Raw genomic sequence first — 16,887 nt, forward strand, 5'->3', positions numbered from 1 at the left:
GCACTCCCTTTAGCTGAGTTACGATTATTAGTCGGGACACCAACCCGACACAGCGTTCGCACTCCCTTTAGCTGAGTGACGGGTATTAGATAGTCGGGACAACAACCCGACTATAGCGTTCTCTCTTGTTTTTTAATTATTCTTAATGATTGTGCCGAGTTCGTGAACGATTCAGTTTTTATGCGCCAACTTTGATTTCGCAGAGCAGAATTTTTTAATAAAATTTTTAGAACTCGAAAAATCAACTTTTTGGAAAAATTGTTACTGTATGCAGAAAAAAGCAAATATTCTTAAAAATAATCGTTCACGATCTGGAAATAATACTATACTAATTAAAAATTTTTGGTTTTTTAATATCAGTTGACCTGCTGGACTTCCATCGTGGTCACCGCAAGCCGCCATAAAGAAAAAAGGGTTCCGAAAGAAATGCCATAACTTCGTAAATTGTTCATATCTTTTCAAAAACAAAGGCTTGTTGTTTTGATAAAAACATGTAGTATCAATAGATAAAAACTTCACTGTCATAAAATAATTGCTACACACCTGAAAAAAATCCAAAGTTCCCTCAATTTTCTCGCTCAAAAAAGGTATATAACCCCTTAAAACTTCGGCTTGCCCAACTTATTTATGTTTGTTGTTTGTCTTATTTTTATACCCGTTATGGTAGAGTAAAAGGGTATATTGTATTCGTGCAAAAGTATGTAACAGGGAGAAGGAAGCGTTTCCGACCCTATAAAGTATATCACTATGGACGGCAGTCCATGTAGTGACGAAGCGCACCAGGAGAGTGTGCGAAGGCGACTACTATTATATTGCCGCAAAATTGAAAATCTGCTGTGATAGTCCGATCGTAATGAGTAATACACAAATCGAAAGGTATTGCAAAAACTTAAAGGATTGCATACCAAGACTTTAAGAAAATTAATTGGCTTGGGAGAGAAAGCAGTGAAAGTGAAAAAGTGCAAATTTCGAAATTTGGAGCTGTTGGGGCCGGTGGGAATAATATGCCCCCTCGCAATATTTTATTTGTGTTCCTATTGAAAATACCCGTCGCATGAGGGGTCATATGATAAAATCCGACGCTCCGTTCAAAAGTTATAGCCAAAATAAGATTTTCTACGTCTTCCCAAAATGAAAATTTAATTCTGTTTGTCAGTTTGTCCAAAACATGTTTTTTAAGTTTTGAAAATTTGACATGACGTTCATCACATCGATATAAAAAACTTTTGTGCTACCACTTTTGGAAAAACTCGCTAGTTTAGCGGGAAAACAGCTATAAACAGCTAAAATTCGGAAAACCGTAACTTCTATACTACTAAAGCTACAGTATCTACAATGCATCTCGTTTGAAAGGTATTTTTAAATGCTATAAACGCCTTCTATATGGAATTTCTGTAAATGTAATAGTTAAAAAGATATGAACAAAAGACAATTTTTGAAAACTATTTTTTTAGCTTTTTTTATTTTTCTCAAAAACGGCTCTAACGATTTTCTTGGTAAACTTTAAACTGTATAGCCCTTGAGATTCCTTAAATTTTGGTATATAACACATTACTGTAAAAAGTCACGTTTAAAATTTATTTTTATACGAAAATAGCCACTTTTGCAAGCTCGAACTACTAACGCTCCCTGAGTATTGAATTTTGTGTGAGGATATCCGAACTATATTTTAGAGTCATGGAATCAGTAAATTTGCACTTAAGAGTTCCATATAGGAATCTTTTGTTCTACGACTTTTGGAAAAAGCCGCTACTTTAGTGGGAAAAAGCTAAAAATAGCTACATTTCGTTAGTTTGTAAGTTCTACAGTACTAAAGGTACAGACATGTGCTATACCTAGTTTAAAAGGTATTTTGAAATACTTCAACGACTTTTTAACTTAATTCGTTAAAATACAATAGTTTTAAAATTATTATTTATGACCAATTTAAATTGAAATTTATTTATTAGCACCTATGAGAGCAAAAGTAAACAAACAAAAACTTCTGATATCAAATAAAACAAGAGAGAACGCTATAGTCGGGTTCGTGTCCCGACTATCTAATACCCGTCACTCAGCTAAAGGGAGTGCGAACGCTGTACTCGGGTTGGTGTCCCGACTAATAATCGTAACTCAGCTAAAGGAAGTGCGAGGGAGATAGATATAGAAATTTTGATTGCGTATAACTTTTTAATGAATGGTCCGATTTGAAAAATGTTTTCTACATTTCGATAGGAATAAATATGCACAACAAAATTGCATTTATACTTCTCGGAAATCTTTAAAGGTGTGGGCGCCAGCCACATTTTAAAATCGTTAGTGGGCGATTGTGGGTGTTAAAGGGGGCGTGGCAATCGGCTGAAATAAACTTGCGCTGCGTAGGAAGCCCAAGAATATGAGTGAAAAACCTTCTAGCTTTTGTAGTTTCCGAGATCTCAGCGTTCATACAGACGGACAGACGGACATGGCTAGATCGACTCGGCTAGTGATCCTGATCAAGAATATATATAGTTTATAGGGTCAGAAACGCTTCCTTCTACCTTTTGCACGAATCTAATATACCCTTTTACTCTACGAGTAACGGGTATAAACACCTCTTAACGAGGTAAAAAACTAGTGACGATCGCACCTTCAACGTACAAAAGTTCTGATAACAAATTTTGTGACGAAAAATGATTTTAGATGCGACTAAATAAGTACGCTACCTAAAATTTATTCATTCGGCACGCTACAACAGAAAACTTTCGTGTAGATATTAAATATTTGCTAAAGCGGGCTGAGATCTCGGAAACTACAAAAGCTGGAAGGTTTGGATTAATCACACATATTCAAGGGCTTCCTACGCGGCGCCACTTTGTTTAATCCGAGCGCCACGCCCACAGTCGCTTAAGAGAACTTTTAAAAAAGCCTGGCGCCGACATCTTTACAGATTTCAAAAAGGCTTTTTTTGTGTTTATTAATACCTATCAAAATGTAGAAGAAAATTTAAAAATCGGACAATTCATTAAAAAGATATAAGCCAAAAATTAAATGGAGCCAATATCGGCCGCTAGATGGAGCCAGTAGGTATGACGAATGCATATCTCCATCTCCCTATTAATCCCTTTAGCTGAGTAACAGGTATCTATCTGATAGTCGGAGTACTCAACTATAGCGATCTCTCTTGTTTTTGGTTTTGTTTGTGTTTACACTATCACCCTGCTGTACAAAACATAATCAAAACAAGAGAGTACGTTATAGCCGAGAAGCTCGACTATCAGATACCCGTTACTCAGCCAAAGGAAGTGCGAGAGGAGACATGCATGCAGCAAAGCGACTTTTTGCACTGCTTGAATTGCATTATTTGCTCATAACTTTTTAATGATTTGTCAGTTTGGAAATATTTTTCGGTGTCCAGGCCTGCCACCATTTTATTTCGATAAATGAGGCATTTTGAGATTCCTAATAACCAAAAATGTTAAACGTTAGTGATAATATATTATAAAAGCCACTAACAGCCAAAATGCCTGGAAAAGGACACTTAACTATCAAATAGAATAAAATCTTAGTTTTCACAAAGTTATGGTTTTGTAATGGAATATTTAGGCCTGTACGTAACTTCTTGGGGAGGGGAAAATTTAGTTTTTTTTTATTCCACAATAAACAATTATACATAAAAGAACACTTTTGGAAAAAAAATGGCTAAAAGTTGCCACCAGAAGTGGGCTCAATCGAAGGACTTTCTTCATAAAGTCATACAAAATGTTCGAAAATAAGCATTATTTGGTTCAGGAATGGCTTCTTTACCATTGAAACCAGCTTAAATCACATCCTTAGTTGCTTGACACTAATCCTTTTGAAAATGCTTTGGACTTTCTCTAAAGAAGGACTCGCATGGATAAGATGTTTTGAAAGGAATTCTTAAAATGAGCCAGTGAACCAATATGGGGTGTAGCGACTCCTGTAATATGGCCAGAACCATTAAATTTGGCTTGGAAGTCCTGTCTAGGTCTGCAGAAGGACGCTCAATAAAAAAAAATGTTAAAAGTTAAAGGGCTTCATAAAAAACGTATTTACTAAAAATGTACGAATAATTTTTGTGCGTAAATAACAAGACTTTTTTCTTTAATTTAATTAATTATACTTAATTTATGATATCGATTCCTTTTTTTTTGTAATATGTTTGTAATAGGTTTGTTTTTAATGTATGATTTTTTGTTTTTGTTTTTACGGAATATTTTAGAAATTGTTGGCTTTCATAGTCAAAAGAGATAAGTGTACGAATAATTGTTGTGCTCACTGTATGTAAGTACAAAGGGTTTCTTTTCCAAAGTCAATTTATGTATGCACATTGTGCAATGTACATACAGTGGCTCCATCGCATAATCGGACACCTACTTTCATAAAATAAACATGCAAAAAAAGGAATAAAATGGGTAAAATTCGTCGTTTTTTTTGCTTTTACTTATACATAATGCTAATAACTTCCAAAAACATTAACAAAAATTACATATTTTCCACGAAAACACTTAGTTTTCCAACAAAAACAACAAAAAATCCGATTTTTTAGGTTCAACGAATAATCGGACACTCGCTAAATATGGTTACTTTTTATGGAACTTGCTGCAAACTTGGGGTTTTTGGCATTGAGATTACTTTGTAGTAGAAATTTAGAGAAGAAACCATCACTACACTGCAAAAAAAAAGTTGAAATGGCTCCAAGGAAAGCCATTTTCTGTGAAACATCGTCAGTTGATTGGAAAACTCAATTTCGAACTGAAAACTGTACGGAAATTCACTGGATTGGTCGGAGAAGTCAAGTCCATTGTCCAGGACATTATTATGAGGTTCCGGGATACATTTTAATTTGACAATAGAGGCGGGGAAGGCCAAATCAAGATGTTAATGACGGCGTAATTCCAAAGTACCTTAAGATTTTAAAGGATAAAAAATGTTTAAAAAATTATTTTTTAATGTAACTTCTGTGGTCTGAAAGTGTATTAAACAACCAACAAAATGAGATATCGTTTACAAAAATCGATTCACAACTTACCTAAAAAATGGACCAAACTATAACCAAACATATAAGTGCTTGGTCGAAAAGCACGATTTCCTTACAAATTTCAACAAAAACGAAGCTTTCAGCTTAATAAGAATGTTTTCGAACCCATCTTTTAGGTAAGTTGTGAACCGATTTTTATAAACGATACATCATTTTGTCGGTTGTTTAATGCACTTTCCGATTAACGAAAGAAACATTAAAAAATAATTTTTTAAATATTTTGTATCCTTTAAAATCTTAAGGTACTTTGGAATTATGCCATTATTAACATCTTGATTTGGCCTTCCCCGCCTCTATTGTTATATTAAAATGTATCCTGGAACCTCATTATAATGTCCAGGACAATAGACTTGCCTTCTCCGACCAATCCAGTGAATTTCCCTACAGTTTTCAGTTTGAAATTGAGTTTTCCAATCAACTGACGAAGTTTCGCAGAAAATTGCTTTCCTTGGAGCCATTTCAACCTTTTTTTTGCAGTGTAGTGCTGGTTTCTTCTCTTAGTTTCTACTACAAAGTAATCTCAATGCCAAAAACCCCAAGTTTGCAGCAAGTTCTATAAAAAATAACCATATTTAGCGAGTGTCCGATTAATCGTTGAACCTAAAAAATAGGATTTTTTGTTGTTTTTGTTGGAAAACTAAGTGTTTTCGTGGAAAATATGTAATTTGTGTTTATGTTTTTGGAAGATATTAGCTTTATGTATAAAAGCAAAAAAACGACGAATTTAACCCATTTTATTCATTTTTTTTGCATGTTTATTTTATGAAAGTAGGTGTCCGATTATGCGATGGAGCCACTGTATGTACAGTGGCGGACAAAGTCTACATACGACCCCCTTTTTGGGAGTTTTCCCACTCCTTTAGCTTTTACAGAAAAAGTAATGATGCCATCTTGTTTTAAATGTTATTATTACTCAAAAACCAAAATTTCATTCTTATACAACAAAAACTTAAAGAGCTATAAACAAAAAACCTAAAAATGGCACTGACAAAAGTCTACATACGATTTTTTACATAGAACTTTCAAAATTTTTGCTTCAAAATTTCCCAATCCTGGTCTATAATTCTTATGTACCGGCTAAGTGGTGGTGAAAATAATTGACAAGGAGCATAATTCAGCAGCCAATCCTTCACGATATGCGGCGTATGCCTAGGATCGTTATCCTGTTGGAAGGTCCAGCTCGTTTTGAGGCATAATTTGTACCCAGATGTTTTCAAAATGTGTTCTAATATGGTGTTTTACTGAGAAGGAACCATAATGCCCTCGACTAAGACCAAATTTCCTACTCCCGGGCCTTCAACTGATCCCCACATAAAGACACTCCCCCCGAAGTGATTTTTGGTCCAAATTAGTACTGTGGTGGTATTATGGTGGGAAAGTTATGGTGTGGGGGTCAGTTGAAGCCTCGGGAGTAGGAAATTTGTTCTTCGTCGTGGGCAAGGACAAGGAGCAGTCAATTATTTTCACCACCACTTAGCCGGTACATAAGAATTATAGACCAGGATTGGGAAATTTTGAAGCAAAAATTTTGAAAGTTCTATGTAAAAAATCGTATGTAGACTTTTGTCAGTGCCATTTTTAGGTTTTTTGTTTATAGCTCTTTAAGTTTTTGTTGTATAAGAATGAAATTTTGGTTTTTGAGTAATAATAACATTTAAAACAAGATGGCATCAATACTTTTTCTGTAAAAGCTAAAGGAGTGGGAAAACTCCCAAAAAGGGGGTCGTATGTAGACTTTTGTCCGCCACTGTAGGTAAAATATAAATGTGTGTAAATCGTAGTATAAATGCTATGTAGTTCACATTGTTTAAATGCGTACATACATATGTTCATGTGCATGGGTGAGTCGAAATATCACTTAATTATTGTTGATATAAAACCGTTTAAATGATAAACTGCACCTGCCTTGAATAAATATTATTTTTGACAGATGGGGATTATTTCTGATTTTTATAATGAACAGCACAACTTATTTGACTACGAAATAGTGTAAAATTCCACATTAATACCGATGGATGATAAAAAAAATATACCAAAAAAAAAAACATATATCTTTGGATCATATGGCAAGATAATTTCATTATAATTAAAAGAATCAAACAGTTAAGAAAGTTCGATACAATTTCTATTTAGTTGTGGTTGCAAACAATGCCAATTGAGCATGTACGTCAAAATAGCGTCGACCAGTTAGCAACAAAAGTGGAACGGTGGAATTTGGAACACTGGGGGCATTTTTATTTTTTAAATTTTCTCGCTATTTGGGGGCCGAATTGAAAAATGTTTGATGCAAAATTGTTTAGAATTAAAATATCTATCGATCTATATAGGTTGGGGCCAAGTCCGAGGCCTGAAAGTGTTTCAAAAATGCATTTGAAAAATCGGGTATCCACCATTTGGTTCACTGCTCCCCTCACAGAGGTTGTGCCAATATGCACGCTAAACCTGGTTATTAAGCGTTAATTCAAGCTTATTGTCTAAAAGTTTCATTAAAATCAAACCCACAGATTTTGAGTAAAACGCCAAACTGTGAACCATCCTCGGATTTTTCCCATACAAAAAAGGGGGCCAAAAATTAATTTGTCTGGGGCTCAACTCATAGAGGTTGTGCCAACATGCACAGTAACTGGGCAGATTGGGGATCCTCCTAAGAACGTTTTGTGAAAATTGCATGAAAATGAAACCCACAGTTTTCGAGAAAATTGATTTACAGTGTGCGGGTTAAATGGTCAAATTTTGAAATTGGCCGCTTTCCGCTGACAGCGCCAGCGAGACCACCTTACAGCCATGACATCAACCATGTAAATATCCACACATTTTCTATGCAAACTTTAAGTAATTAATACAGCTCTCACAGAGGTTGTGCAAACTTGCACGGTATATCAGCAGAAGGGGCATCATTATAAGTAATTTCTGCCTTAATTTCAGCAAAATCAAACCCACAGATTTCGAGAAATTCAAGTAATTAAAACTAGGGATTTCACACTATCCACCCAGCGGACATCGTGCGGAGCCATGACATAAACCATCAATCTATGCAAACTTTAAATAAATAATACAACTCTCACAGAGGTTGTGCCAACTTGCAGTATCAGTATAAGCATCATTATAAGTAATTTCTTTCTTAATTTCAGCAAAATCAAACCCACAGATTTCGAGAAATTCAAGTAATTAAAACTAGGGTTTTCACACTATCCAGCCAGCGAGACATCGTGCGGAGCCATAACATAAGCCATCAATCTATGCAAACTTTAAATAAATAATACAGCTCTCACAGAGGTTGTGCCAACTTGCACGGTATATCAGTAGTAGGGGCATCATTATAAGTAATTTCTTTCTTAATTTCAGCGAAATCAAACCCACAGATTTCGAGAAATTCAAGTCATTTCAATTATGGTTTTTTTCCACGCGGTCACACTGAGACAGCGTGCGGAGCCATGACATAAACCATCAATCTATGCAAACTTTAAATAATTAATACAGCTCTCACAGAGGTTGTGCCAACTTGCACGGTATATCAGTAGAAGGAGCATCATTATAAGTAATTTCTGCCTTAATTTCAGCGAAATCAAACCCACAGATTTCGAGAAATTCAAGTCATTTCAATTATGGTTTTTTTCCACGCGGTCACACTAAGACAGCGTGCGGAGCCATGACATAAACCATCAATCAATGCAAACTTTAAATAAATAATACAGCTCTCACAGAGGTTGTGCCAACTTGCACGGTATATCAGTAGAGGGGGCATCATTATAAGTAATTTCTTTCTTAATTTCAGCGAAATCAAACCCACAGATTTCGAGAAATTCAAGTAATTAAAACTAGGGTTTTCACACTATCCAGCCAGCGAGATAGCGTGCGGAGCCATGACATAAACCATCAATCTATGCAAACTTTAAATAAATAATACAGCTCTCACAGAGGTTGTGCCAACTTGCACGGTATAACAGTAGTAGGGGCATCATTATAAGTAATTTCTTTCTTAATTTCAGCGAAATCAAACCCACAGATTTCGAGAATTTCAAGTCATTTCAATTATGTTTTTTTCCACGCGGTCACACTGAGACAGCGTGCGGAGCCATGACATAAACCATCAATCAATGCAAACTTTAAATAAATAATACAGCTCTCACAGAGGTTGCGCCAACTTGCACGGTATATCAGTAGAGGGGGCATCATTATAAGTAATTTCTTTCTTAATTTCAGCGAAATCAAACCCACAGATTTCGAGAAATTCAAGTCATTTCAATTATGGTTTTTTTCCACGCGGTCACACTGAGACAGCGTGCGGAGCCATGACATAAACCATCAATCTATGCAAACTTTAAATAAATAATACAGCTCTCACAGAGGTTGTGCCAACTTGCACGGTATATCAGTAGAAGGGGAATCACTATAAGTAATTTCTTTCTTAATTTCAGCGAAATCAAACCCACAGATTTCGAGAAAATCGAGTCATTTCAATTATGGTTTTTTTCCATGCGGTCACACTGAGACAGCGTGCGGAGCCATGACAAAAACCATCAATCAATGCAAACTTTAAATAAATAATACAGCTCTCACAGAGGTTGTGCCAACTTGCACGGTATATCAGTAGAAGGGGCATCATTATAGGTAATTTCTTTGTTAATTTCAGCGAAATCAAACCCACAGATTTCGAGAAATTCAAGTCATTTCAATTATGGTTTTTTTCCACGCGGTCACACTGAGACAGCGTGCGGAGCCATGACATAAACCATCAATCTATGCAAACTTTAAATAAATAATACAGCTCTCACAGAGGTTGTGCCAACTTGCACGGTATTTCAGTAGAGGGGCATCATTATAAGTAATTTCTTTCTTAATTTCAGCGAAATCAAACCCACAGATTTCGAGAAATTCAAGTCATTTCAATTATGGTTTTTTTCCACGCGGTCACACTGAGACAGCGTGCGGAGCCATGACATAAACCATCAATCAATGCAAACTTTAAATAAATAATACAGCTCTCACAGAGGTTGTGCCAACTTGCACGGTATATCAGTAGAGGGGGCATCATTATAAGTAATTTCTTTCTTAATTTCAGCGAAATCAAACCCACAGATTTCGAGAAATTCAAGTAATTAAAACTAGGGTTTTCACACTATCCAGCCAGCGAGATAGCGTGCGGAGCCATGACATAAACCATCAATCTATGCAAACTTTAAATAAATAATACAGCTCTCACAGAGGTTGTGCCAACTTGCACGGTATATCAGTAGAGGGGGCATCATTATAAGTTATTTCTTTCTTAATTTCAGCGAAATCAAACCCACAGATTTCGAGAAATTCAAGTAATTAAAACTAGGGTTTTCACACTATCCAGCCAGCGAGATAGCGTGCGGAGCCATGACATAAACCATCAATCCATGCAAACTTTAAATAAATAATACAGCTCTCACAGAGGTTGTGCCAACTTGCACGGTATATCAGTAGTAGGGGCATCATTATAAGTAATTTCTTTCTTAATTTCAGCGAAATCAAACCCACAGATTTCGAGAATTTCAAGTCATTTCAATTATGTTTTTTTCCACGCGGTCACACTGAGACAGCGTGCGGAGCCATGACATAAACCATCAATCAATGCAAACTTTAAATAAATAATACAGCTCTCACAGAGGTTGCGCCAACTTGCACGGTATATCAGTAGAGGGGGCATCATTATAAGTAATTTCTTTCTTAATTTCAGCGAAATCAAACCCACAGATTTCGAGAAATTCAAGTCATTTCAATTATGGTTTTTTTCCACGCGGTCACACTGAGACAGCGTGCGGAGCCATGACAAAAACCATCAATCAATGCAAACTTTAAATAAATAATACAGCTCTCACAGAGGTTGTGCCAACTTGCACGGTATATCAGTAGAAGGGGCATCATTATAGGTAATTTCTTTGTTAATTTCAGCGAAATCAAACCCACAGATTTCGAGAAATTCAAGTCATTTCAATTATGGTTTTTTTCCACGCGGTCACACTGAGACAGCGTGCGGAGCCATGACATAAACCATCAATCTATGCAAACTTTAAATAAATAATACAGCTCTCACAGAGGTTGTGCCAACTTGCACGGTATTTCAGTAGAGGGGCATCATTATAAGTAATTTCTTTCTTAATTTCAGCGAAATCAAACCCACAGATTTCGAGAAATTCAAGTCATTTCAATTATGGTTTTTTTCCACGCGGTCACACTGAGACAGCGTGCGGAGCCATGACATAAACCATCAATCAATGCAAACTTTAAATAAATAATACAGCTCTCACAGAGGTTGTGCCAACTTGCACGGTATATCAGTAGAGGGGGCATCATTATAAGTAATTTCTTTCTTAATTTCAGCGAAATCAAACCCACAGATTTCGAGAAATTCAAGTAATTAAAACTAGGGTTTTCACACTATCCAGCCAGCGAGATAGCGTGCGGAGCCATGACATAAACCATCAATCTATGCAAACTTTAAATAAATAATACAGCTCTCACAGAGGTTGTGCCAACTTGCACGGTATATCAGTAGAGGGGGCATCATTATAAGTAATTTCTTTCTTAATTTCAGCGAAATCAAACCCACAGATTTCGAGAAATTCAAGTAATTAAAACTAGGGTTTTCACACTATCCAGCCAGCGAGATAGCGTGCGGAGCCATGACATAAACCATCAATCCATGCAAACTTTAAATAAATAATACAGCTCTCACAGAGGTTGTGCCAACTTGCACGGTATATCAGTAGTAGGGGCATCATTATAAGTAATTTCTTTCTTAATTTCAGCGAAATCAAACCCACAGATTTCGAGAATTTCAAGTCATTTCAATTATGTTTTTTTCCACGCGGTCACACTGAGACAGCGTGCGGAGCCATGACATAAACCATCAATCAATGCAAACTTTAAATAAATAATACAGCTCTCACAGAGGTTGCGCCAACTTGCACGGTATATCAGTAGAGGGGGCATCATTATAAGTAATTTCTTTCTTAATTTCAGCGAAATCAAACCCACAGATTTCGAGAAATTCAAGTCATTTCAATTATGGTTTTTTTCCACGCGGTCACACTGAGACAGCGTGCGGAGCCATGACATAAACCATCAATCTATGCAAACTTTAAATAAATAATACAGCTCTCACAGAGGTTGTGCCAACTTGCACGGTATATCAGTAGAAGGGGAATCACTATAAGTAATTTCTTTCTTAATTTCAGCGAAATCAAACCCACAGATTTCGAGAAAATCGAGTCATTTCAATTATGGTTTTTTTCCATGCGGTCACACTGAGACAGCGTGCGGAGCCATGACAAAAACCATCAATCAATGCAAACTTTAAATAAATAATACAGCTCTCACAGAGGTTGTGCCAACTTTCACGGTATATCAGTAGAAGGGGCATCATTATAGGTAATTTCTTTGTTAATTTCAGCGAAATCAAACCCACAGATTTCGAGAAATTCAAGTCATTTCAATTATGGTTTTTTTCCACGCGGTCACACTGAGACAGCGTGCGGAGCCATGACATAAACCATCAATCTATGCAAACTTTAAATAAATAATACAGCTCTCACAGAGGTTGTGCCAACTTGCACGGTATTTCAGTAGAGGGGCATCATTATAAGTAATTTCTTTCTTAATTTCAGCGAAATCAAACCCACAGATTTCGAGAAATTCAAGTCATTTCAATTATGGTTTTTTTCCACGCGGTCACACTGAGACAGCGTGCGGAGCCATGACATAAACCATCAATCTATGCAAACTTTAAATAAATAATACAGCTCTCACAGAGGTTGTGCCAACTTGCACGGTATATCAGTAGTAGGGGGAATCATTATAAGTAATTTCTTTCTTAATTTCAGCGAAATCGAACCCACAGATTTTGAGAAATTCAAGTAATTTAAACTAGGGCTTTCACACTATCCAGCCAGCGAGATAGCGTGCGGAGCCATGACATAAACCAAAATCTAGGTATTTATATCGATATATTGGCAAGTACGACCTACAACACTTAATTTAACCAACTGGCAACTCTTGTATTTCGCGGTAATTTGCAAAATTTCAGTTGTGCAGTGCATGCGGATAATCAAGATGGCTCGTCAGATTTCAATGGTAAAATGCGTAAGTATTCTCTAAGCTAATATTATATAATATTACATACTAATTATTTAATCTGTTTTTCAGTCAATAACCAATTTTATTGTGGGGGATCCCCCATCCCCTGAAGAGGATCAACGAAGCCGCCGCCGTCGTGACGACAGCGACGGGGACAGCGACGAGCCGCCAGCTCTGCGCCGGCGGCGCCATCACGCTGCGGATAGCGACAACGAACAACGTCGTCCTCGCCGTCGCAGGCGCCCGAATCGGCTGGAGTTTCGACGAAGAAGCTGGCGCCCAACAAGCTGGCGCCCAACAAGCTGGCGCCCAACAAGCTGGCGGCCAAGAAGCAGGTGGCCAGGAAGCAGGCGGCCAAGAAGGTGGCGCTCAAGACTGTGGCGGCCAAGAAGGTGCCAATGAAGAGTAACTGATCACTTTTTTCAAATATATAATACACATATCATTGAATAAATGGAATCAAGTGTCATTTAGGTATCATCTACTAAGTTTTATAGCCGATACTATCGGCTAATATATCGGTGGCAAGGGGGGGATTCCTGGAAACGGCGTTTTGCGGTGTTCACCGTACCTCCGCCAAATATGATCGGATTTCCATTTTGTTTTTACATTTCGCTTAAGAATCTTGCAAAGTCAAAAATGGTTTTCAAGTCAATTGTTTTTAATAGTTTTACTTCTTCGCAAAGACAATACTTTCGTTGGCGTTGTTTTTTTTCCTAGTTTCTGGTGTTATTGGCCGCGCATCTGCGCACCCTTTGTCCTGGTAGCGACATCCGTCCTCCTAGTAGCGATATTAGTTGGGCTTCCAGCATTCCCTCGTTCGCCGTCTCCATCACCTCGGCCACCCAGACGCTGGCCCTGATTGAGCTTTTTAATGCACCGCCCGGTCGCTACAAGTCGGACGTCTACTTGCTGCCCAAGAAGATGGACGAGTATGTGGCCAGCCTGCACCTTCCCACCTTTGATACATAGGGCTAAACAAGGAGGGTCCTTTTAAGCCCAACTACTATCGCTACTAGGAGGACGGCACCGCCGGCGGCTCGTCGCTGTCCCCGTCGCTGTCATCACGACGGCGGCGGCTTCGTTGATCCTCTTCAGGGGATGGGGGATCCCCCACAATAAAATTGGTTATTGACTGAAAAACAGATTAAATAATTAGTATATAATATTATATAATATTAGCTTAGAGAATACTTACGCATTTTACCATTGAAATCTGACGAGCCATCTTGATTATCCGCTATGCACTGCACAACTGAAGTTTTGCAAATTACCGCGAAATACAAGAGTTGCCAGTTGGTTAAATTAAGTGTTGTAGGTCGTACTTGCCGATATATCGATATAAATACCTAGATTTTGGTTTATGTCATGGCTCCGCACGCTTTCTCGCTGGCTGGATAGTGTGAAAACCCTAGTTTAAATTACTTGAATTTCTCGAAATCTGTGGGTTTGATTTCGCTGAAATTAAGAAAGAAATTACCTATAATGATGCCCCCTCTACTGATGTACCGTGCAAGTTGGCACAACCTCTGTGAGAGCTGTATTATTTATTTAAAGTTTGCATTGATTGATGGTTTATGTCATGGCTCCGCACGCTGTCTCAGTGTGACCGCGTGGAAAAAAACCATAATTGAAATGACTTGAATTTCTCGAAATCTGTGGGTTTGATTTCGCTGAAATTAAGAAAGAAATTACTTATAATGATGCCCCTCTACTGATATACCGTGCAAGTTGGCACAACCTCTGTGAGAGCTGTATTATTTATTTAAAGTTTGCATAGATTGATGGTTTATGTCATGGCTCCGCACGCTGTCTCAGTGTGACCGCGTGGAAAAAAACCATAATTGAAATGACTTGAATTTCTCGAAATCTGTGGGTTTGATTTCGATGAAATTAAGAAAGAAATTACTTATAATGATGCCCCCTCTACTGATATACCGTGCAAGTTGGCACAACCTCTGTGAGAGCTGTATTATTTATTTAAAGTTTGCATAGATTGATGGTTTATGTCATGGCTCCGCACGCTGTCTCGCTGGCTGGATAGTGTGAAAACCCTAGTTTTAATTACTTGAATTTCTCGAAATCTGTGGGTTTGATTTTGCTGAAATTAAGAAAGAAATTACTTATAATGATGCCCCCTCTACTGATATACCGTGCAAGTTGGCACAACCTCTGTGAGAGCTGTATTAATTATTTAAAGTTTGCATAGATTGATGGTTTATGTCATGGCTCCGCACGCTGTCTCAGTGTGACCGCGTGGAAAAAAACCATAATTGAAATGACTTGAATTTCTCGAAATCTGTGGGTTTGATTTCGCTGAAATTAAGAAAGAAATTACTTATAATGATGCCCCTACTACTGATATACCGTGCAAGTTGGCACAACCTATGTGAGAGCTGTATTATTTATTTAAAGTTTGCATAGATTGATGGTTTATGTCATGGCTCCGCACGCTATCTCGCTGGCTGGATAGTGTGAAAACCCTAGTTTTAATTACTTGAATTTCTCGAAATCTGTGGGTTTGATTTCGCTGAAATTAAGAAAGAAATTACTTATAATGATGCCCCTACTACTGATATACCGTGCAAGTTGGCACAACCTCTGTGAGAGCTGTATTATTTATTTAAAGTTTGCATAGATTGATGGTTTATGTCATGGCTCCGCACGATGTCTCGCTGGCTGGATAGTGTGAAAACCCTAGTTTTAATTACTTGAATTTCTCGAAATCTGTGGGTTTGATTTTGCTGAAATTAAGAAAGAAATTACTTATAATGATGCTTATACTGATACTGCAAGTTGGCACAACCTCTGTGAGAGTTGTATTATTTATTTAAAGTTTGCATAGATTGATGGTTTATGTCATGGCTCCGCCCGATGTCCGCTGGGTGGATAGTGTGAAATCCCTAGTTTTAATTACTTGAATTTCTCGAAATCTGTGGGTTTGATTTTGCTGAAATTAAGGCAGAAATTACTTATAATGATGCCTCTTCTGCTGATATACCGTGCAAGTTTGCACAACCTCTGTGAGAGCTGTATTAATTACTTAAAGTTTGCATAGAAAATGTATGGATATTTACATGGTTGATGTCATGGCTGTAAGGTGTCTCGCTGGCGCAGTCAGCGGGAAGCGGCCAATTTTAAAATTTGACCATTTAACCCGCACACTGTAAATCAATTTTCTCGAAAACTGTGGGTTTCATTTTCATGCAATTTTCACAAAACGTTCTTAGGAGGATCCCCAATCTGCCCATTTACCGTGCATGTTGGCACAACCTCTATGAGTGGAGCCGTAGACAAATTAATTTTTGGCCCCCCTTTTTTGTATGGGAAAAATCCGAGGTTGGTCCACTGTTAGGCGTTTTACTCAAAATCTGTGGGTTAGATTTTGATGAAACTTTCAGACAAGAAGCTTGAATTAACGCCTAATAACCTGGTTTAGCGTGCATATTGGGCCAATATTATTGGCACAACCTTTGTGAGGGGAGCAGTGAACCAAATGGTGGATACCTGATTTTTCAAATGCATTTTTGAAACACTTGCAGACCTCGCAGACCAAGTAGCGAGAAAATTAAAAATTAAAAATGGCTTCAATGTTCCAATTTCCACCGTTCCACTTTCGTTGCTAACTGGTCGACGCTATTTTGACAGACATTTTCATGCGATAGATAGGCGATCTTGTTTCGGTGCAACTCTTAATTCTTCCTCTTGACCATGGAAAATGGAACGATAACTGCGAGAACAAATCAAATCGATGGGGGGAAAAA

At 37.5% G+C, this 16,887-nt stretch overlaps 1 protein-coding gene across 11 annotated transcripts in view; it reads right to left on the reverse strand.

Moving 5' to 3' along the window:
* The window catches only part of Myo81F (Myosin 81F), a 1,428,838-nt gene extending 1,421,709 nt beyond the window's left edge, over positions 1-7,129 (reverse strand). For 3 of the 11 annotated variants that reach the window (XR_011419017.1, XM_070216713.1, XM_070216709.1), the window contains exon 1: positions 6,844-6,868. Coding sequence is in view for 8 of the 11 variants with exons in the window: in XM_070216713.1 (XP_070072814.1) it covers positions 6,844-6,859 (16 nt within the window). In the remaining 3 variants the exon portion in view is untranslated. Of the gene's footprint in view, positions 1-6,843 lie in introns of all 11 variants that reach the window. The other 8 variants (XM_070216716.1, XM_070216719.1, XM_070216718.1 and 5 more) reach the window with 5 other exon arrangements.
* Positions 7,130-16,887: the final 9,758 nt, after the last annotated feature.

Source organism: Drosophila takahashii, chromosome 3R, assembly GCF_030179915.1.
Source record: "Drosophila takahashii strain IR98-3 E-12201 chromosome 3R, DtakHiC1v2, whole genome shotgun sequence".
NCBI lineage: Eukaryota > Metazoa > Arthropoda > Insecta > Diptera > Drosophilidae > Drosophila > Drosophila takahashii.